Genomic DNA, 24044 nt, shown 5'->3' with positions numbered 1-24044 from the left:
ATACTACATAAGATGCCTCAAATCTATCAATAAACTTGCTACTATAAACTCACTTGAAATTAGCTTACCTGTTCTTCTAAACGAGAAAGTTTGAGCTGTAGATCAGCCACTTGTTGTTCTTTATCCATCAACTTTTCACTTGAAAGTTGTCTCTGTTCCTTTAGCCTACCATGAGCTTCACCTAGTTGGCGCTCTGTCTCCAGAAGTTTGCTATGTAACTTTAAAAAAGAAAAAGAAAAAGTTTGTATAGTACATATGTAAAAACACACACACACTCATCACCACATCACTACCACCACCTACCTATCTTCTAAACAATGTTTTCTTTTTCACGAAGATAAGTATAAATCTTAATTTTCATATACTTTGGGGGAACCTAAGATTCAGCTGAATTTTAATCACATAAATTATGATGGATCACATAAAACTGTGATTAAACATCACAGTTTTGGGGCTTTTTGTTCTCTTAAACAAACAAAAATACAGCGAACCAAAGGCTCTTGTTTGGACTTGAGTGTTAGAATCACTTGAGGAGCTTAAAATAATAAAATAAAATTTAAAAATCAGGATGCTCAGGGCACCTGGGTGGCTCAGTCGGTTAAGCTTCCGACTCAGCGCAGGTCTTGATCTCAGGGTCATGAGTCCAAGTAAAAAAAAAAAAAAAAATCAAGACAGTCAAGGCACACACTCAGACCTATTCCACAGTATTTTTTTTTAATTTCATAGTGAATCTCGCTTTTTCATAGTTACAAACCACCACAATTAACTTCTTACATTTGGGTACTGAATAGAGCACAAAGCATTCCCAAGTCCTCGAATTGGCACATAATTTCTAAATAAAAGAGAAGAAAGAATATTTTTTAAAAAAATATTAGGTGGCCCTCATTCATTAACTTTAAAAATGCCACCCAGTTAAAACTAAAGGAAAGATTTACCCTGGAACTTAGAACTATCACTTTCTCAAATTCTTTATTTTCTCTAATACTACTAGAAACAGTAGTCAGTTTCTCTTGGGGGAGGGGGAAGTTCCATTAAAAAAAGAAAAAAAGTTTGTATTAATTTCAAAAGAAAACTGCATGAGTGCTGGGAATATAGAACAAAAATGAGCTGTATGATATTTTAAAAAGTTGCAAGACATTTGGCAAGGTTTACACATTAAGAATGTTCCTACACACCAGTCTCATAACACATGCAAATGCATGTGCCTCAGCAAAACTAAAAATTAATAACATTCTGCACAATTGATTTCAATCAAAACTGTTCCATGTTAAATGTGAAAATATCAAGAATCTATAGCTTCTGTGTCATATTTATATTTATATGCACTACACTTGCATTTTTCTCCAATAAAAATTCATAGTCGGACAGGATAAAGAAAAGTTGTTTTTTTTTTTAAGATTTTATTTATTTATTTGTCGGAGAGCGAGAGAGAGAGCACAAGCAGGGGCAGCGGCAGGCAGACGGAAAAGCAGGCTCCCCAGTGAGCAGGGAGCCCAACACGGGACTCTGTCCCAGGCCCCTGGGATCATGACCTGAGCTGAAGGCAGACGCTTAACTGACTGAGCCACCCAGGCGTCCCAGGATAAAACAAAGTTCTATCAGAAAAGTGGTCACCCACTATTTTCTTATGCTGTGAAACAACCTGTGACTATTAGAACACACTCTATCCTTAATAAAGAAAACAAAAGTTAATTTTTAAAGTAAAACATGTTCCCGTCTAGCTAAAACAAGAATCAGTACCAGTTAAAGAGAATGCATTTATTTTATCCTTGTCCTTAGCCAGCACTCTGACATCTTTCTTTTTGTTCTTCTTCTTAATATGCAGTGGATTCGCTCTATAAGTCCCAAACCTTCTCCTTCTGACTACAATAATTAGGCACAATCCTGATATGTAAAAGCAAAGGAGGCCTTCAAGGTATACTCATATTTCAAGCACAAAAATTGTGTGATCTCTTACAAACAGGCATCATCCACGTCTAGTTCTTAAACTTGCTGGATAAGAATCTCCGGCTGATGAAGAGGTACAAACTTCAGTTATAAAATAAGTCACAGAGATGAAAAGTAAAGCATAGCAAACCCAGTCAATAATACTGTAATAACATGGTAGAGTGACAGACGGTAACCACACTCACCATGATGAGCATTCAGTAATGTATCGAATTGTCAAATTACCATGTTGTACACACACCAAAAAATAAAAGAATCTCCTGACATCATTATTAATGCACAAATAATCAGACTCCTCCCATGTAAGTTTAGATTTAATACATTTGAGCTAAAGCCCAGAAATCCATGTTTTCATAACAAGAATCAGATGATGTTCAGCTTCAGGAAACTTGCCAAAAAGTAACACTTTAAAGATTTTATTTATTTATTCATGAGAGACAGAGAGAGAGAGAGGCAGAGGGAGAAGCAGGCTCCCAAGGAGCAGAGAGCCCGATGCGGAACTCGATCCCAGGACCCTGGGATCATGACCTGAGCTGAAGGCAGACGCTTAACCATCTGAGCCACCCAGGCGCCCAAAAAGTAACACTTTAAAAAGCAGCAGTTTTCAAACTCAACTGCATAATACAATTACAGGGAAAACATTTGAATATGCCAGTGCCCGGGACTATGCCAGAGATTATGATTTAATTGGACCAAGGGTGAGGTCTTGACACTGTTAATTTTTTAAATCTCCCCAGGTGATTCTGATGTGCAGACGGAACTGAGAACCAACCAAATTAAAGAGAACTACTGCTCTGAAGTGTAGATTTAGTAAAAGGATAAGAAAAAGGGATACGTACTATAAATAACTTTGTCATTCATTACTGTACAATTCCTGGTAAATCCCTGATCTTTAATTTTTAAAAATCCCTGATTTTTAATTAAAAAAAAAAAAAAAAGAATCCCAAAAGAAGCTGTCCAAGGGTAGGAGCAGGCCAAAATTACTTAAACGGATGTCTATACCATTTTAGAGTAAACATGTTAAAGAAAAAGAGATTAAATCAAGAGTAAAAATAGTAAACACTGGAATTATTAATAGAATGGTCTACCCTAAAATCACAATCATTTTGAGATATACATATATATGTATATACGCTATAATAAATTCAGTTTGTACACTTATAGACATAATTATTTACTCATTACACTCCTAACAATATTTACTAAGTGCCAGGCTCTATTCTAAATGCAAATATTAACTAATTTAATCCTTATATATATAGCCTTATGAAGAAGATTCCATTATTATCCATATTAGAGATGAGCAAACAGGCCCAAGTTAAATACTGTGCTTGAGATCACACAGCTGGTAAGCCACAGAACTGGAACTCAGGCAGCTGGTTTCTAAATCCACTATGCTGGGGACCTGGGTGGCTCAATCAGTTAAGCGTCTGCCTTGGGCTCAGGTCATGATCCAGGGATCCTGGGATCAAGCCTGGGATCGAGTGCTAAGTCGGGCTCCTTGCTCAACAGGGAGTCTGCTTCTGCCTCTCCCTCTGCCCCTCCCCACCACCCCTCACCCCCCGCTCATGTTCTCTTTCTCTCTCTCTCTCACAAATAAATAAAATCTTTAAAATAAATAAATAAATCCACTGTGCTATTCAAGATGCATGTTAGATAATTTTTAAAAATTAAAATGATGACATCTAATCTTTTAATTATGTAACATCATTATCTGCACATCTGTGGCTATTTTAGAACTGCTCATAAACACAAATATGAAGACTATATGCTGCTTTGTCTTCAAGTCCTCTGTTCACAGCTGCCACTATCTACTTTTGTCACTCCCAAAACAGGTGCTAAGGATACAGAGCAAAACGAAACCAGTTCATGCCTACACTCTTTAAGGATATAAAAAATATTTTAAAAAGTTTAAGGTGAGATTCACTTCCATCCTTCCAATACATATTTGCTGAAAGGGATGGCTGGGTGGCTCAGTCAATTAAGCTTCTGCCTTCGGCTCAGGTCATGATCCCAGGGTCCTGGGATCGAGCCCCGCATCAGGCTCCCTGCTCAGTGGGAAGCCTGCTTCTCCCTCTCCCTCTGCCTGCCCCTCCCCCTGCTTGTGCTCTCTCTCTGACAAATAAATAAATAAAATCTTTAAAAAATATAAATATTTGCTTTCTGAAAGTCCTAAGCATAGAGGCTGACAGAGTATAAAATAAAACGAATTTCTCACATTAAGGAGTTCACAGTCCAATGGGATTGGTAGACAATATGCAAGTAAACAAAAAACTAATTATACACTGTAAAGTGTTATAAAGAAGAATAAAAAAGCCTGCTGAAATAAAGAAGGGGAAACAAGCTATTTAAAGAGAGCAGTCCTGGAAGTCCTTACTGACAAAATGACACCTGAGCCAGCCTTTTGAAGAACTGAAGTCAAGGGCATACTAAGAAAAAAACATGGGCAAAGGACCTAAGGCAAGAAAGCACTTGAAGCACTGGTGTGTTTGAGTGACTAAAAGGAGATCAACATAGCTTAACAGTGGTAGGAGATGAGTTCGAAGGCACAGTGTGGGCCATGCTACTTGCAGAAACTCACATGCCAAAGTAAGACATCTGGATTCAATTTGAAGTGTAATGCAAAGCCACTATAAGCAGACAAAAAAAGTGATATCCTTCATGTTTTAGAAAGATGTCTCTGGCTTCTGCATGGAAAACAAATTAAGGAGGTAACTAGAAGGAAAACTTTAAGAAGGCCAATACAGTGGCTTAAATTAAGAGCAGGAGCACTGTAGAGGAAGAGAAGTGGCCAGATTTGAAACATACTAAGGCAGAATGCAAACAGCATGCTAAAAGAAAGAAGATAAATGGTGTAACTTCAAGGTCTTCAGTATGATCTCTTTATTTACTACAGAATTGTGACTAAACCAAATAATCACATGTTCGAGTCTTTGTATAAAAATATGTTTGAGTAGGTTCTCAAAAATTCCTCATGCCCCTCCTCCCACTGAAAACCAATAAAGCCCAAATTTTTCGGCCTGCTATTCAAGACCCTACATAATAAGATTCCAAATGCTCTTTCCAATCACAGTAGTCCACTTCTATTACACACACCCTATCTTAAGAGATGTCCCTTCCTGGTTCTTATAATATTTTCTTAACACTAGTTTACTCTCACTAAACCTTCTGCCTGGAAGATTCTCCTACCGCCACACTGTCATTTGTCAATACCTATCTAATATTCATAATTTTATGCACCACCTCTGTCTCACGCAAAGCTTTTCCTGATCACATAACTGGATAAAATAATTACACAAATGAAGTATTGTGGGGGAAGAAAACGGAAGAGGAACTCTTCCAAATTCCCATCATACACAGGATCATTTTATTATAATCCTCACATTCTTTGATATAGGATAGCACTTGCCTTAACCTCAATGAGATTTACGTAATCACTTAAAGTAAGTACAGTTTCCTTTTTCAGTTCTGTATCTCCCAACAAATAAAACATGATGTCTTTTAGAAATCATAAGTGCCAAATTTTATCTGAAATGAACATCAAATATCTAAGTTATCCGCTAAAACATTTGCTGATTAACAACCAATGTATGTGGGATGCCTGAATGGGTCCGACTCTTGATTTTAGCTCGGGTCATGATCTGAGGGTCATGAGATCGAGCCCCTTGTCAGGTTCTGCATTCAGTGCAGTCAGCTTGAGTTTCTCTCTCTCCTTCTCCCCTTGCCCCTCCCTCAACTCTCTCTCTCTCTTTCTAATAAATAAATAAATCTTTAAAAAACAAAAACAAAACAAAACAAAAAAACAAGCAATGTGCCAGGTAGTGAAAATAAAAAATGAGTAAGACATGGTCTTTGCACCCGAAGAGTTCAGAATCTAGTGAAGAAAGACACGTAAGTTATGATAATATACTATCCTGTGGTAAGTAAAACAATCAAAATATATACGTGCTTAAGCCACCTTTGGGGGGTCAGAGAGGGAGAAATGTCAATGTTCAGAAAAGGATTACTAGAAAAGTGACAAGTGAGGTAAGCAGTGTGTTCATCAGGGAGAAGAGAAACAGGAAGAATATATCAGGCCAAGAAGACAAGAACTGATGCCATAAAAGCAAGTATAGTGGCAATGTCTAAAATAGCCGAACTGTGGAAGGAGCTGAGATGCCCTTTAACAGATGAATGGATAAAGAAGATGTGGTCCATATATACAATGGAATATTACTGAACCATCAGAAAGGATGAATACCCCCATTTGCATTAACATGGATAGAACTGGAGGGGATTATGCTAAGTGAAATAAATCAAGCAGAGAAAGACAATCATCGTATGGTTTCACTCATACATGGAACATAAGGACGTGGAACATAAGGAATAGAGCAGAGGACCACAGGGGAAGGGAAGGAAAACTGAATGGGAAGAAATCAGAGAGAGAGACAAACCATGAGAGATGCTGGACTCCAGGAAACAAACTGAGGGTTACAGAAGGGAGAGGGTAGGGTGGGGGGATGGAGTAACCGGGTGATGGGTATTAAGAAGGGCACATACTGTGATGAGTGCTGGTTGTTAAATGCAACTAACGAATTGCTGAACACTACATCAAAAACTTATGATGTACCAAATGCTGGCTAACTGAACATAATAAAAAAAAAAAAAAAAAGCAAGTATCACTACCATTTAAGTGAAAATAGTTGAATATTATCAAAAAAGTGGGTGAGGACTTTAATGTCCCCCAAATTTCCATTTTTCAACCAATATTTAATGTTACCTATAAGAAATAATAAGAATATAGAACTTGAATTTAAGTTAGATATTATTATAAAAATAGCTGTTAGGACTAATTTATTTTTTTATTTTATTTTTTTTAAAGATTTTATTTATTTATTTGAGACAGAGAGAATGAGAGAGACAGAGAGCACATGAGAGGGGGGAGGGTCAGAGGGAGAAGCAGGCTCCCCGCCGAGCAGGGAGCCCGATGCGGGACTCGATCCAGGGACTCCAGGATCATGACCTGAGCCGAAGGCAGTTGCTTAACCAACTGAGCCACCCAAGCGCCCAGGACTAATTTATTTTTTTCTTTTAAAATATAGATATTTTTATATTATTGGTTTAACCATTATATTTTGAAAATTTAGTAACAAAAAAAGAAAAACGATAAGAATTTCTAAATTAAAGAATGATCAACAATTTGAATTAATTACAATTAACTAATATGTGCTGAGTACCTACCATGTGCCAGGTACCATCCTAAGCAATTTATAGGTACTAATTTATAAACACTTCACAACAATACTATATGAGGGGTGCTAAGATTTCTTTCTCATTAAGGAAAATTGAAATGAAATTAAAGGAAATGAAATCTGACTCAAAACTGCTGGTTGTGAAAATTAAGAGCTAATTTTTTTAAATGACAATATTTTTTTAATGAACTATATTATAATCAAATAACTATCAACCACACTAAGAAACCATAGAAGGAAAACAATAAATAAAAGTAACATCTCTTACTTGATTAACTTCACTTTGGAGTTGTAACCCGTGCTGGTCTTTTTCTTCTCTCTGCTGTTGCAGCTGTTTAAACTCAGCCTTAAGATGCTGGTACTTGGTCTCCACTTCTGATAATTCTTCTTTGAGCTTTTGTGTAGCTTCTCCCTTTTCACCTAGTTCTGCCTGTATTCTCTGCAGGGAGCTTTCAGATGCAGATAATCTTGACTGCAGCTGTTGACAATCTAAGTCTTTTTGATGAAGGCTTGCTTGTATATTCTTTTTACTCACACATTCTTCATTATGTTTCTCCTCTAACTGAGTAAACTCCAGTTCTTTCTTCAGTAACTTTTCAGACAAGTTCTGAAATATCAATGTAAAAATTTCCTTTGCTAATATTTATAATTATTCAAATTATTCAATCTTTATAGCAGTACCATCAAAATTAGTCAAAATTACAATATAAAAACAGTGAACATATTCTAGCCAAAAAGGATTAAATTATATCCTAACTTATTTTATTATTGGCCCACTTGACTAAGCTCTACTAATATAATTTAAGAATTACCAACAAAATTTTGACACAAAATCAAACACTAAAATCTAGTAGATTCTTCAGGGTATGCAACATATTTATAGTCTCCCATTTGAGTTAAACACTAAAACTACCTTCTATCATCAAAAATTATTTTGAATGGGCGCCTGGGTGGCTGTTGGTTAAGTGACTGCCTTTGGCTCAGGTCATGATTCTGGAGTCCAGGATCAAGTCCTGCATTGGGCTGCCTGACCCTCCTCCCTCTCATGCTATCATTCTCTCTCAATAAATAAAAACCTTTTAAAAAATTATTTTCAATAACAAAATACAATGGCAATTCTGATTTGGGGTGTTGTAATTTCATAGTTGATAAGACCCTTAGCATAACAATACTATTCACTGCTCTAGTATGCAGATGCTATGATTCTTTATTTTTGCTCTTCTTGATAAAGACTATTTTTAAGAGTCACAAGGTTAAGATTAACTCAAATTTCTTTCTAGCTGTGTAAAAACAGTGATTTAAAAATAATTTACCTGCCTCATATTTTGTTATTTTACTCAATGAATTATCAAGTACAAAATATAAAAATGACACTTCCAATCAAAGATCTGGACCAACCAGTCTAATCAAATGTCAAAATCTGGTTTCAGTGGAATTGTTACAATTAATAGTGAATATTTTAAGTCAACATACTTACACATAACACATGGATCAGAACTTTGACTCAATTCTATAAGGTAGATAGCTAGGATAGGAAGCCACTATAAGCATCTGACGACTCAATCTGTGGACATTTATTATACCTATTCCATCCCTTCATCATATTTACCCTTATTGTTGTACATATATAAGTTTTTCTTTCTTTAAAATTTTGGGAGGCAGTTTCTTCTAAAAGACCAAAATACGCTCAAAATCTAGTGTGTGGCATTGATCTATTCACCAGCCTGATCATATCTGATCATATTCTTTTTTTTTCCTTATCTTTTTCTTTTTCTTTTTTTTTTTTCTTTTTTCTTTCTTTCCCTTTCTTTTCCCCCAGTTTCTTCTGATTTGTTTAGTGTATATTTTTCTGGGGCATTGTTACCCTGTTACCATTTTGTGCTCTCATTCATCTATTCTCCTCTGGACAAAATGACAAGATGGAAAAAATCACCTCAAAAAAAAGAACAAGAGGAAGTACCTACTGCCAGGGACCTAATCAATATGGACATTAGTAAGATGTAGGAACTAGAGTTCAGAATGACGATTTTAAAAATACTAGCTGGGCTTGAAAAAAGCATGGAAGATACTAGAGAAACCCTTTCTGGAGAAATAAAAGAACTAAAATCTAACCAAGTCGAAATCAAAAAGGCTATTAATGAGGTGCAATAAAAAATGGAGCCTCTAACTGCTAGAATAAATTAGGCAGAAGAGAGAATTAGTGATATAGAAGACAAAATGATGGAGAATAAAGAAGCTGAGAAAAAGAGAGATAACTACTGGATCACAAGGGCAGAATTCGAGAGATAAGTGATACCATAAGATGAAACAGTATTAGAATAATTGGGATCCCAGAAGAAGAAGAAAGAGAGAGAGGGGCAGAAGGTATACTGGAGCAAATTACAGCAGAGAACTTCTGTAATTTGGGGAAGGAAACAGGCATCAAAATTCAAGAGGCACAGAGAACTCCCCTCAAAATCAATAAAAATAGGTCAACACCCGACATCTAATAGTAAAACTTACAAGTCTCAGAGACAAAGAGAAAATCCTGAAAGCAGCTCGGGACAAGAGGTCTGTAACCTACGATGGTAGAAACATTAGATTGGCAACAGAACTATCCACAGAGACCTGGAAGGCCAGAAAAGACTGGAACAATATATTCAGAGCACTAAATGAGAAAAATATGCAGCCAAGAATACTATATCCAGCTAGGCTGTCATTGAAAATAGAAGGAGAGATAAAAAGCTTCCAGGACAAACAAAAACTAAAGGAATTTGCAAACATGAAACCAGCCCTACAGGAAATATTGAAAGGGGTCCTCTAAGCAAAGAGAGAGCCTAAAAGTAACATAGACCAAAAAGGAACACAGACAATATACAGTAACAGCCACCTTACAGGCAATACAATGACACTAAATTCATATCTTCCAATAGTTACCCTGAATATAAATGGGCTAAATGCCCCAATCAAAAGAAACAGGGTATCAGATTGGATAAAAAAAACAAAACCCATCAATACACTGTCTGCAAGAGACTCATTTTAGACCCAAAGACACCTCCAGATTGACAGCAAGGGAGTGGAAAACCATTTACCATGCTAATGGACACCAAAAGAAAGCTGGGGAGGCAATCCTTATATGAGACAAATTAGATTTTAAACCAAAGACTATAATAAGAGATGAGGAAGGACACTATACCTACTTAAAGGGTCTATCCAACAAGAAGATCTAACAATTGTAAATATCTATGCCCCTAACATGGGAGGAGCCAATTACATGAGCCATTTAATAACAAAATCAAAGAAACACATTGACAACAATACAATAATAGTAGGGGACTTTAACATCCATCTCACTGAAACGGACAGATCATCTAAGCAAAAGATCAGCAAGGAAATAAAGACTTTAAATGACACACTGGACCAAATGGACTTCACAGATATATTCAGAACACTCCATCCCAAAGCAACAGAATACACATTCTTCTCTAGTGCACATGGAACATTCTCCAGAATAGATTACATCCTAGGTCACAAATCAGGTCTCAACCGATACCAAAAGACTGGGATCATTCCCTGCATATTTTTGGACCACAATGTTTTGAAACTAGAACTCAATCACAAGAGGAAAGTGGAAAGAACTCAAATACCTGGAGGCTAAAGAGCATCCTACTAAAGAATGAATGGGTCAACCAGGAAATTAAAGAAGAATTTAAAAAATTCACAGAAACAAATGAAAATGAAAATGTAACTGTTCAAAATCTTTGGGATGCAGCAAAGGCGGTCCTAAGAGGAAAGTATACAGCAATACAAGCCTTTCTCAAGAAACAAGAAAAGTTGCAGGGTGCCTGGGAGGCTCAGTTGGTTAAGCGTCTGCCTTCGGCTCGGGTCATGACCTCAGGGTCCTGTGACTGAGCCCCACAACAGGCTCCCTCAGCAGGGAGCCTGCTTCTCCCTCTCCCCGCTGCTTGTGCTCTCTCTCTCGCTGTCTCTCTCTCTCTCTCAAATAAATGAAGTCTTTAAAAAAAAAAAAAGAAACAAGAAAGGTCTCAAATACACAACCTAACCCTACACCTAAAGGAGCTGGAGAAAGAACAGCAAATAAAGCCTAAACCCAGCAGGAGAAGAGAAATAATAAATATCAGAGCAGAAATCAATGAACCAGAAACCAAAAGAACAGTAGAACAGATCAATGAAACTAGGAGCTGGTTCTTTGAAAGAATTAATAAGATAGATAAACCCCTGGCCAGACTTATCAAAAAGAAAAGAGAAATGACCCAAATCAACAAAATCATGAATGAAAGAGGAGAGATCACAACCAACACCAAAGAAATACAAACAAGTTTAAGAACATATTACAAGCAACTATATGCCAGCAAATTAGATAATCTGGAAGAAATAGATGCATTCCTAGAGATGTATCAACTACCAAAACTGAACCTGGAAGAAATAGAAAACCTGAACAGACCTATAACCACTAAGGAAATTGAAGCAATAATCAAAAACCTCCCAACAAACAAGAGCCCAGGGCCAGATGGCTTCCCAGGGGAATTCTACCAAACATTTAAAGAAGAATTAATACCTATTCTTCTGAAACTGTTCCAAAAAATAGAAATGGAAGGAAAACTTCCAAACTCGTTTTATGAGGCCAGCATTACCTTGATCGCAAAATCAGAAAAAGACCCCATCAAAAAGGAAAATTACAGACCAATATTCCTGATGAACATGGATACAAATATTCTCACCAAAATACTAGCCAATAGGATCCAACAGTACATTAAAAGGATTATTCACCACAACGAAGTGGGTTTTATTCCTGGGCTGCAAGGTTGGTTCAACATCCGCAAATCAATCAATGTGATACAATAGATTAATAAAAGAAAGAACAAGAACCATATGATCCTCTTAATAGAGGCAGTAGAAGCATTTGACAAAATACAGCATCCTTTCTTGATCAAAACTCTTCAGAGTATAGGGATCGAGGGTACATACCTTAATATCATAAAAGCCATCTATGAAAAACCCACAGCGAATATCATTCTCAATGGGGAAAAACTGAGAGCTTTCCCCCTAAGATCAGGAACATGGCAGAGATGTCCACTATCACCACTGCTAGTCAACATAGTCCTAGAAGTCCTAGCCACAGCAATCAGACAACAAAAAGAAATAAAAGGCATCCAAATCGGCAGAGAAGAAGTCAAACTCTTACTCTTTGCAGATGATATGATACTTTATGTGGAAAACCCAAAAGACTCCACCGCAAAACTGCTAGAACTCATACAGGAATTCAGTAAAGTGGCAGGATATAAAATCAATGCACAGAAATCAGTGGCATTTCTATACACCAACTACAAGACAGAAGAAAGAGAGATTAAGAAGTCGATCCCATTTACAACTGCATCCAAAACTATAAGATACCTTGGAATAAATCTAACCAAAGAGGCAAAGAATCTGTACTCAGAAAACTATAAAATACTCATGAAAGAAATTGAGGAAGACACAAAGAAATGGAAAAATGTTCCATGCTCATGGATTGGAAGAACAAATATTGTGAAGATGTCAATGCTACCTAGAGCAATCTACACATTTAATGCAATCCCTATCAAAATACCATCCACTTTTTTCAAAGAAATGGAACAAATAATCCTAAAATTTGTATGGAACCAGAAAAGACCCCGAATAGCCAGAGGAATGTTGAAAAAGAAAAGCAAAGCTGATGGCATCACAATTCCAGACTTCAAGCTCTATTACAAAGCTGTCCTCATCAAGACAGTATGGTACTGGCACAAAAACAGATACATCGATTAATGGAACAGAATAGAGAGCCCAAAAATGGACCCTCAACTCTATGGTCAACTAATCTTCGACAAAGCAGGAAAGAATGTCCAATGGAAAAAAGACAGTCTCTTCAACAAATGGTGTTGGGAAAACTGGACAGCCACATGCAGAAGAATGAAACTGGACCATTTCCTTACACCACACACAAAATAGACTCAAAATGGTTGGAAGACCTAAATGTGAGACAGGAGTCCATCAAAATCCTAGAGGAGAACACAAGCAGTAACCTCTTTGACCTCAGCCGCAGCAACTTCTTTCCTAGAAACATCGCAAAGGCTAGGGAAGCAAGGGCAAAAATGAACTCTTGGGACTTCATAAAGATAAAAAGCTTTTGCACGGCAAAGGAAACAGTCTACAAAATCAAAGACAACCGACAGAATGGGAAAAGATATTTGCAAATGACATATCAGATAATGGCCTAGTATCCAAGATCTATAAAGAACTTATCAAATTCAACACCCAAAGAACAAATAATCCAATCAAGAAATGGGCAGAAGACATGAACAGACATTTTTCCAAAGAAGACATCCAAATGGCCAACAGACACATGAAAAAGTGCTCAACATCCCTTGGCATCAGGGAAATCCAAATCAAAACCTCAATGAGATACCACCTCACACCAGTCAGAATGGCTAAAATTAACAAGTCAGGAAACGACAGATGTTGGTGAGGATGCCCAGAAAGGGGAACCCTCCTACACTGTTGGTGGGAATGCAAGCTGGTGCAGCCACTGTGGAAAACAGTATGAAGGTTCCTCAAAAAGTTAAAAATAGAGCTACCCTATGACCTAGCAATTGCACTACTGGGTATTTACCCCAAAGATACAAATGGAGTGATCCGAAGGGGTACATGCACCCCAATGTTTATAGCAGCAATGTCCACAATAGCCAAACTATGTAAAGAGCCAAGATGTCCATCGACAGATGAATGGATAAAGAAGATGTGGCATATATATATATACACACACATACACACACACACACAAACGGAATATTATGCAGCTACCAAAAAAACCGAAATCTTGCCATTTGATAATGACGTGGATGGAACCAGAGGGTATTATGCTAAGCGAAATAAGTCAATCAGAGAAAGATGTATCATATGATCTCACTGATATGAGGAATTCTTAATCTCAGGAAACAAACTGAGGGTTGCTGGAGTGGTAGGTGGTGGGAGGAATGGGGTGGCTGAGTGATAGACACTGGAGAGGGTATGTGCTATGGTGAGTGCTGTGAGTTGTGTAAGACTGTTGAATCACAGACCTGTACCTCTGAAACAAATAATACATTATATGTTAAAAAAAAAAAAAAAGAAGAAGATAGTAGGAAGGGAAAAATGAAGGGGGTGGGGCACCTGGGTGGCTCAGTCGTTAAGCAGCTGCTTTCGGCTCAGGTCATGATCCCAGGGTCCTGGGATTGAGCCCCGCATCGGGCTCCCTGCTCCGTGGGAAGCATGCTTCTCCCTCTCCCACTCCCCCTGCTTGTGTTCCCTCTCTCGCTGTGTCTCTCTGTCAAATAAATAAATAAAATCTTTAAAAAAAAAAAGAAAAGAAAAATGAAGGGGGGGGAATCGGAGGGGGAGACAAACCATGAGAAACTACGGACTCTGAAAAATGAGGGTTCTAGAGGGGAGGGGGTGGGGGGATGGGTTAGCCTGGTGATGGGTATTAAAGAGGGCACATATTGAATGGAGCACTGGGTGTTATATGCAAACAATGAATCATGGAACACTACATCAAAAACTAATGATGTAATGTATGGTGATTAACATAACATAATAAAATTTAAAAAAAAAGTTTAAGGCTAGTAATGAGTTAATGAGTCTTCTTTTCCATAGGCTAAGAGTGTTACCAAGTATTCCCACCAGTTTAGACACAAATGATGCCCCAGTCAGTTTCAACCTTTAAGAAATAAGGTGCAAAACAACTGTAGACTCTTTAAAATTCACTTGTCCTAAAAAATTAATCACAATCTACCTGGCTTTATGGTACACATGAGAGATAATTAAATTTTCTTTAAAATAACCTAAATCACTTTCTTTCTCGTTAAAACCTAATCCGGAGCGCCTGGGTGGCTCAGTCATTAAGCGTCTGCCTTCGGCTCAGGTCATGATCTCAGGGTCCTGGGATCGAACGCAGCATCAGGCTCCCTGCTCTGCGGGAAGCCTGCTTCTCCCTCTCCCACTCCCCCTGCTTGTGTTCCCTCTCTCGCTGTGTCTCTCTCTGTCAAATAAATAAATAAAATCTTTAAAAAAAAAAAAAAAAGACTTAATCCACTCATGCTACGTAATTTCTATATGCAGAAGGCTAACTGTATTTAGCACTACAAATTTTCATTCTTATTATGGTCTTCCCATGAAATCTGAAGCAAGATAGTATAGTGAATACATGGTTTTTTTGAAGATTGACTAAAGTACAGTTAGAGTCACTACAGAAAATAATAATTGTACTTTCACTTCTCCATATTAATTCTTACAACAAAACATGAGCTACGTTATCATTCCTATTCTCCAGATGAGGAAGCTAAAGCCTGAAAGAACCTGATATGACTTGGCCAAATGGCAGAGTCATGTATTATGATGATTCCAAGTCCAATAAATATTCACAACACAATTTAGACACTGAGTCAATTCATGCTCCCCCAAAAATACCCTATTCAAGTATAAATTCTAAAATGATTGTGAAGGGGCACCTGAGTGGCTCAGTTAAGGGTCCAACTGTTGGTTTCAGCTCACATCATGATCTCAGAGTCGTGGGATCAAGCCCCGTGTCACGCTCTGCGCTGGGTATGGAGCCTGCTTAAGATTCTCTCCCTTCGGGCGCCTGGGTGGCTCAGATGGTTAAGCGTCTGCCTTCGGCTCAGGTCATGATCCCAGGGTCCTGGGATCTAGTCCCGCATCGGGCTCCCTGCTAGGCGGGGAGCCTGCTTCTCCCTCTCTCTCTCTGACTCTCATGAATAAATAAATAAAATATTAAAAAAAAAAAAAAGATTCTCTCCCTTCATCTCCCTCTGCCCCTCTCCTTCTCCCTCTCTCTCTCTCTCTCAAAAATAATAAAATTAAAAATTAAAAAAAAATTATTGTTAAGCCTAACTCATAACATAATTATCATTTGGGTAAGCAAAATTCCTTCCTTTCAAATGTCCAGTCCTCTTGATTTCCTCACCCATTGTTCATTCCATAGATTATTTTACAGAGACAATTTCCCTGTATCAGACTCCATTTTTCACTTGTTACTTGCCCAGGTAATGAGAATGAATGCAAAAAGATGGCTTTTTTTTTTTTTAATGCTTGCTAGCTTACAAAGTAGTTTCAGGGATCTCATCTTATTTGTTTTTCAAAAGAGCCTGGTGAGAAAGAACAAACTGAACTACTTACTACCACTTTCCAACATCTCATATTCTTTTGTGCTCTTACATGTTCTCATGCTTTTTGCATATCGAGCTCTCAAAATGAATTGCCATTAACCCCTCTGCCATGTGAAATGTTCCTTAGCATCCCTGAAGACTAAGCGAAAAAGTTATGTCTTCTACAAAAGCCTTTCCTGATTGACTAGGCAGTAAGTTAGGAAAACTTCCACCTTGGTCTTGACCCAAACCTGTATCGCATTTACCAAATAAAAACAAAAACAACAAACACTGAGGTGCTTACGAAAAGGCAGACACTGGTCTGAGCACTTAAACACCTATTAATTTATTTAAGACACATATCACTCCTAAGAGGCAAATGGGTAAAACAGTATCTCTTAGCAGAAGAGGAAACAAACTTGGGAGAGGCTGTCACAGTCAGTCAGTGGCAAAGCTGGACTTAAACATGACTTTGACCACTGTACTACACTGTTCCTCAATGTGCCACTTTGCAATACAGTGGTAATACACAGCAACAGAACTGCTAGCCCTATCTGGCTCTTGCTTTGGACTGTGAGCACCTGAATACTAGGACTGTTGGAAAGGGAAAAGTAATAAAGGATGGAAAAGGGGTGAGAGGTGAAACCCAAAAAATAACTCAGTCTCTTACAATGACCTATACTAGTCGCTTTAAATAAACATATAATTTGCTCAGAATTTATATAAAAAGTTAATTAAACTGAGTTACGGAATTGTGTTTAAATGTCAGAGTATGATTCTTATTAGAAACTAAGAAGGAAGTTCCTTCAATATCCCCTTTTGTTTTTAAGTTTTCAAAAAGCAGTAATTACAAAACATTGATCTAATACTGAAGATCTTGGCATTAGCACAAAAGCAATTATTTTTGCCATTCGTTATGTATTAAAATATTATCTATCCACCTTGATGCTGCTATGGCCCACAAAAATTGCCCAAGGCATTTTATGTAATGGCCTTCATAAGACCATATGCAAAGATTTCCAAATTCAAAACACGTGGATATAACTGTCAACAATTATGGTTTGCCAAGGACATGGGGTGAGGAGGGGTGGGAGAGGCAGACAGCAAGGATAATAAGAAAAGGATGCATGTCTGTGCTTATTTTAACTGGTGAGCAAATCCTAAACAAGAAAACATTTTGGAAAAAAAATTGCGAAGTCTTACACTTATGTAAGGATTATTAAGATTAGTAGAAGATTCTATTATTCCTTAATCAATAATATTCCAGTTTTAACACACTAAATCATCTTGATTCTATATATTATTCATCAAATAGCCGTAATACTTCCTTTAATAATGTGTGTGTGTGTGTGTGTCCATATATACAATCTGTGCTTCATTATCTGACTACACATTTCAGGCTATCCATGTCAAATCATGCCCTTTATTAATAGTTTAATGTTTTAAAATTACATAAAAAATGACACTGATCACAAACATCCATATCATATACATATCCTGGTCAGTTTCCAAAAAGGAGAATGTCAACCCTGATCTCAAAGGAATTAAAAATCAAACTGAGGGACAAAGATAAAACTATATTGTATGTAAATGTTTTCTACATATAGCTTGAGAGGAGAAAAAAGGTGGAGGGAAGGTAGACAGGTTTTCATAAGCCAGGGAGAAGATCAAGTCAGCATCAAGAATTGACAGAGAGGGGGCGCCTGGGTGGCTCAGTTAGTTAGGCGACTGCCTTCGGCTCAGGTCATGATCCTGGAGTCCCTGGATCGAGTCCCGCATCGGGCTCCCTGCTCGGCGGGGAGTCTGCTTCTCCCTCTGACCCTCCCGACCCTACCCCCTCTCATGTGCTCTCTCTCTCAGTTTCTCTCTCTCAAATAAATAAATAAAAATCTTAAAAAAAAAAGAATTGACAGAGAGGGGCACCTGGGTGGCTCAGTTGGTTAAGCGTCTGCCTTCGGCTCAGGTTATGATCCCAGGGTCCTGGGATTGAGCCCCGCATCAGGCTCCCTGCTCCAGCAGGGAACCTGCTTCTCCCTCCTGCCTGCTACTGCTCTCTCTCTCCCTATCTCTGTCTCTCTCAAACAGATAAAATCTTTAAAAAAAAAGAAGAATTGACAGAGAAATGGACAATGGTAAACAGGTATAAATACTTTGGAAAATTATTTGAGGTAACCTACTAAATTTGAACACATGTGTAGCCTACAACCCAGCAATTTCATTTGGGAGTACATAACAGAGAAATTCTTGCACAAATGCATGAGATTTATACATGAATGTTCATAGCTGCAATATTTGTAATAGCAAGGAGAAATAAAATCTATGTGAAAGAGCAGGAAGTATGCACAGATCACTGCTGCTGGATACCAAAGAATAATATAATTGTCACATGGAAGAGCATTAATGGTATTGAATTACAAGCTGAGCTAGTTGCTTTTTTTCATGAAACTTTTTTTTTTTTTAAGATTTTATTTGTTTGAGAGAGAGAGAATGAGAGAGAGAGAACACATGAGAGGGGATAGGGTCAGAGGACGAAGCGGGCGCGGGACTCGATCTAGGGACTCCAGGATCATGACCTGAGCCAAAGGCAGTCGCTTAACCAACTGAGCCACCCAGGCACCCACATCATTTTTACTGGAAAGAATAACAGACAAACCATGACTATTCAGACTTGGGTAGGAAAGAACCTGTCACTTAAGAGAACAGAACTGATACTATTTGTTTCCAATAAGAAAACTGAGCTTTCAAATGAAGCTTAGACTTTTAGAAAACTTGTATCCATCACCATGAGCTTGACACTTTCTCATACTTAAGGTCTATTCTGAGATTGATGTGATATTGACAAATGACACTTGTTTTTATATTGTACAATGAAATCTGTCAATATTTGGAAGATCTGCACAACCAATATTTTCCACATGATTAACGCATGATGTTATAAAATCATGCACAGGAAAGATACACTCAAAAGGCAAGAAAAACTAATAAATTTAATGTTACAAGTATAAAAAAGCATTGATAGATATGGTTTCAGATTCAGATTCTCTGTTGTAACTAACTTTTGAGAAACTATGCCTTATCTAGTTTTGGTATAATATCAAATAAAAATAGCTATAATTATCTGAAAAGGTTAAGACCCCCCTTTCCAACTACACACCTGTATAATTTTCTTCATACCCTTCAACCATATCACAACAGATGAAATGTAAAAGCAGATATGAGAATCCATCTGTCCAAATATTAAGCTAGACATTAAAGAGGTTTGCAAAATATAAAACATCACCACTATTTTTTGTTTTGGAAAAATACAGTCATTTTTCCTAAGAAATGGTATTTATGTTAATATTTAATAATGTTTTTAAAACAAATACATACATATTTTTTAAATTTATGTTTCCAGGGCACCTGGGTGGCTCAGTCGTTAAGCGTCTGCCTTTGGCTCAGGTCATGATCCCAGGGTCCTGGAATCGAGCCCCACATCGGGCTCCCTGCTCGGCGGGGAGCCTGCTTCTCCCTCTCCCCCTCCCGCTGCTTGTGTTCCTGCACTCACTATCTCTGTCTCTGTCAAATAAATAAATAAAATCTTTAAAAAAAAAAAATTTATGTTTCAATCTCTAATATACTAAGTACCCATAGATACAATCCAAAAAAATAAAACCTCTTTGGGGTCCATAACAATTTTGAGAGTATGCAGCATTCCTGAGAGGAAGACATTTGAGAACTGCTGGCCAATGTCACAAGCAACAAATTACCCTAAAACTTTGCAGGTTAAAATTTTATCTATTATCTCACACAACATCTGAGGGTCAGGAATCCAGAAACAGCTGAGCTGATAGTTCTACATCAGGGTTTCTCATGACGTTGTAGTAAGCTGTGAGCCAGAGCTATAGTCTCTGACGACTTGACAAGAATTGGAGGATGTGCTCCAAGTTCATTCACCAGGCTGTTGACTGGAGGCTCGATATTTCCAGCCAATTTTACTTGTCTCTTTCCCCCTCTACCCTGTTCTTTTCTTTGGTTTTCCCTTTGTTATATCTCACTAAAATAGCAGGTTCAATTTATTAAAAAGCAAAGCCAACAAATTCACCATACTGTTCAATAAAAGGGTTTAATGACTCCCTACTCCCCCACCACCAAAAAAGTAAAGACATGGAAGAAAAGTACTAACCAATACCTAACCTGCCCGAAAACTAAATATCATCTGTTGCTCATCTATAAAGAAAGAAGGTGGGAAATATTAACATTACAAAATACAAAATAAAGAACAAAGCTGAAGGTCTCATACTCTCTGATTTCAAAACTTATTAAAAGCTACAGTTCTCCAAACAGTGAGGTACTGGCATAAAGACAGACATACAGACCAACGGTATAAGTACAGAGAGCCCATAAATAAACACTAACATACATGGTCAAATGATTTTTAACAAGGGTGCCAAGAGCATGGGAAAGGAAAGTCTTTTCAACAAATGGTGCAGGAGAAAACTATCCATATGCAAAAGAATGAAACGAAATCCTTACCTTACGCTATTAAAAAATTAAGTCAAAATGAATCAAAGACCAAAACGTAAGACCTAAAACTATAAAACCATTAGAAGAAAACATAGGGGGAAAGTTTCATGGCATTGGATTTGTCAGTGATTTCTTAAATATGACACCAAAAGCAAAAAGAGATAAAATGGACTACATCAAATAAAAAACTCAGTGCATCAAAAGTGTGATTGTTATTTATAATAAAAAGTATACATTGGGTTTTTATCCCCATTTCTGGAAGAGCTCCAAAAACCCTTGGAATTTCCTAAGTGATAAGAGCAATGAAAATGTCTTTTGTTTATTCATAACTAGCCCCTTTCAACCACCAATGAGTTTATGTTAATGAGGTGATTTTTAAAAAGACCCTAAGGATGGGGGCTGCTGTCCATGGCAATCAATCAGGATTAAAGGGTTAGAACTTTCAACCCGACCCCCCCATCAGCCCCCCCGCCAACCATCTCAGGAAGGGGAGAGGAGCTGGAGGTGGAGTTAATCAACAATGGCCAATAATTTATCAATCATGCCTAAGTAAGGAGGCCTCCTTAAAAACCCAAAGGGACAGGGTATGGAGAGATTCTAGGTTGGTGAACACATAGAAAGCACCCAGAGAGAGCACAGAAGCTCCATGCCCTTTCCCACACACCTTACCCTATGTATCTCTTCCATCTGGCTACTCTTGAATTATAATCTTTTAAAATAAACCAGTAATCTGGTAAGTAAAATGTTTTCCTGTGTTTTGTGAGTCACTCTAGCAAATTAATCGAATCTAAGGCAAGGGTTGTGGGAGCCTCCTATTTACAGCCATTTGGTACAAAGTACAGGTAACAAGCTGGACTTTCAATTGGTGTTAGCAGGGGGGTGCGGGAACAGTCTTGTGGGACTAATCCCTTAAACTGTGGGATCTGACACTATCTCCAAGTAAATGGTGTCACAATTGAGTTACATTGTATGACACCAGCTGGTGTCACAGAACTGTTGTTGTGTGGAACACTCACACATCTGGTGTCAGAAGTAAAAGTGTGGTAGGGTATTAGGAGTGGAGGAGACACACAGGAGTGATTTTCCTTTACAGAAGGTGGCGGTGAATGGGGAGTTGTTCAAAGAATGTAGAGTTTTAGTTCTGCAAGATGAAAAGAGTTCTGGAGATTGGTTTCATAACAATGTGACTGTTCTTAACACTTAAAAACCAGAATACGTCATGCTATACTCATGCCAATATATATATACATATAACGTACACAAGATTAAAATTTAAGATAAATGAAATCAATTCACCACTAGATGTAGCTCTTAAATTCTTACCTGATTTTTTTGTGTTAATTCATTAAGTGAACTTTTAAGTTTTTGTAGTTCCTGCACATATACAGCAACTTCCTGGGGGCCTTTTGCAAGCTCACTCCTTAGCTGGCTTATTGTGGCCTTAAAAAAAAAAAAAGAAAAAAAATTAGAGAAAACTAAAATAGAAAAGGAAATGGGAGCATCCAAAGGTTTTAAAGTTTCATAGATTTTTGTCAGTTGTTGTTAAATTAAAATAAAACTTAGAAGTTTCAACTTAGTTCTTTTTCCTATACCCCTACTGCCACCTCACGTTTGAAAATTAATTTTTTTTAATTTATCCAAAATGTACAGCTTCATTTATTTAATAATGCATGAAATGAAGAGCTGGCATCCTACTTTATGTGTCTGAGTAAGCATCAAACTGTAAACTTGAATTTACTGGCTTTTTGAAACTCTGTACTTTAATCCTTCTGCATTTAAAGAAGATAATGCAACCTATTGCCTACATTTTCCCCCAATTTCTATAGGACAGCCTTTCCTTTTACTTTAAAAACATGTTAAATAAATGCAAACATACAATACAGAATCACCTTGGAAAGGTGGTAAATCATCTTTTTGACTATATGGTAAAGTCTTTGTCCAAAGAAGTTATATAGAGTTTTATTAGATATAGTTTCATTAAGCTGGGCCACTCCGTAATCAGGTATAATAGCTGGACATGAATTTGCTTTAATGCATTTTAATATTTTTTAATGAAATTAAGACAATGGATTGATCATTTAAAACTAAGAGAAAAGTAGGCAAAGATCTTGGAAATAGAAACTTCCTACACATGAGAGCTTCAACAACTAGGGAGAGAAAGACTAAGTACTGCTTTTTTTAAGTATGGTTTCCTGCAAGTGATATTAACAAAATAACTTTGTATTTCTAATATTGCTTACTGGCTTCACTTTTTACATTCCCAAAGTTACAATCATTTTCATTGTCTACATTCTTTATTAGTAAATAAACTTCATATGAAAAAGACATAAATTTTTAAAATTTTTTCCTAATAAACACATCAGCAGTTGTCTTTTTCCAACGTTACAAATAATTACTTTCATTTTCAAGGGAGAAACGAAGGCTATCGATTTATTTTGACAATAATGCCAAGAGATCTTCTGCTACTCTTCTTTTGGAAACCCTTCCAGTATGTGTGGCACTATTTGTTTTTTAAAAAGAATTCTCATTGGTGGTATATATATCTTCATCCATTACAGTGCTTTGGTTTAAAGTTTTGGAAACCATCTTGTAAAGGAGGTTAAGTAATTAAACTGAATGATCAAACACTTGGGCTTATATTATTTTAATAATCATAAGTTAATGAAACTAGTGTTTTGAGTGTTTCCCAAACTGGCTTAAAGTCAGTTAAAAGAGGTTTCAAAAATGTTTTTATGAATAGCACCATGTCTGAGATACCTTCCTGGCCTGACCTTTTAGGGACAACATTCATGTAAATAAACCAATTCTAATACAATGAAAGGCAATCTGTCATTCTGCTTTACAGTTACAGCTTATACAATTACAGTTTATACAGCATGTTCCAATAATAACTGATATATATATAACATATATATGTAATATAGCTACTGTATACTTAAGAGAAGGAAATGTTTGGGGTTTTTTTTGTTTTTGTTTTTTTGTTTTTTTGTTTTTTTAAGATTTTATTTATTTATTTGAGAGAGAGAATGAGATAGAGAGAGAGAGCATGAGACGGGGGAGGGTCAGAGGGAGAAGCAGGCTCCCTGCCGAGCAGGGAGCCTGATGCGGGACTCGATCCCGGGACTCCAGGATCAGGACCTGAGCCGAAGGCAGTCGCTTAACCAACTGAGCCACCCAGGCGCCCTGTTTTTGTTTTTAAGTA

At 37.2% G+C, this 24044-nt stretch overlaps 1 protein-coding gene across 5 annotated transcripts in view; it reads right to left on the bottom strand.

The window, feature by feature from the left end:
* EEA1 (early endosome antigen 1) overlaps positions 1 to 24044 on the bottom strand; it is a 128034-nt gene that overhangs the window by 49115 nt on the left and 54875 nt on the right. For 4 of the 5 annotated variants that reach the window (XM_045872863.3, XM_064590796.1, XM_064590795.1 and 1 more), the window contains 3 exons: positions 22166 to 22282; positions 7447 to 7785; positions 69 to 218 (listed from right to left, as the gene is read on the bottom strand). In XM_045872863.3, coding sequence (XP_045728819.1) covers positions 69 to 218; positions 7447 to 7785; positions 22166 to 22282 — 606 coding nt within the window. The remainder of the gene's footprint in view (positions 1 to 68; positions 219 to 7446; positions 7786 to 22165; positions 22283 to 24044) is intronic. The other variant, XM_064590798.1, reaches the window with a different exon arrangement.

The sequence above is a fragment of the Mirounga angustirostris genome, unplaced genomic scaffold (assembly GCF_029215605.1).
Source record: "Mirounga angustirostris isolate CCGP_5_RB_7025 unplaced genomic scaffold, mMirAng1.0.hap1 SCAF_5, whole genome shotgun sequence".
NCBI classification, from domain to species: domain Eukaryota; kingdom Metazoa; phylum Chordata; class Mammalia; order Carnivora; family Phocidae; genus Mirounga; species Mirounga angustirostris.
The sequence above is the reverse complement of the archived record's forward strand: the minus strand, read 5'-3'. Positions and strand labels throughout refer to the sequence as shown.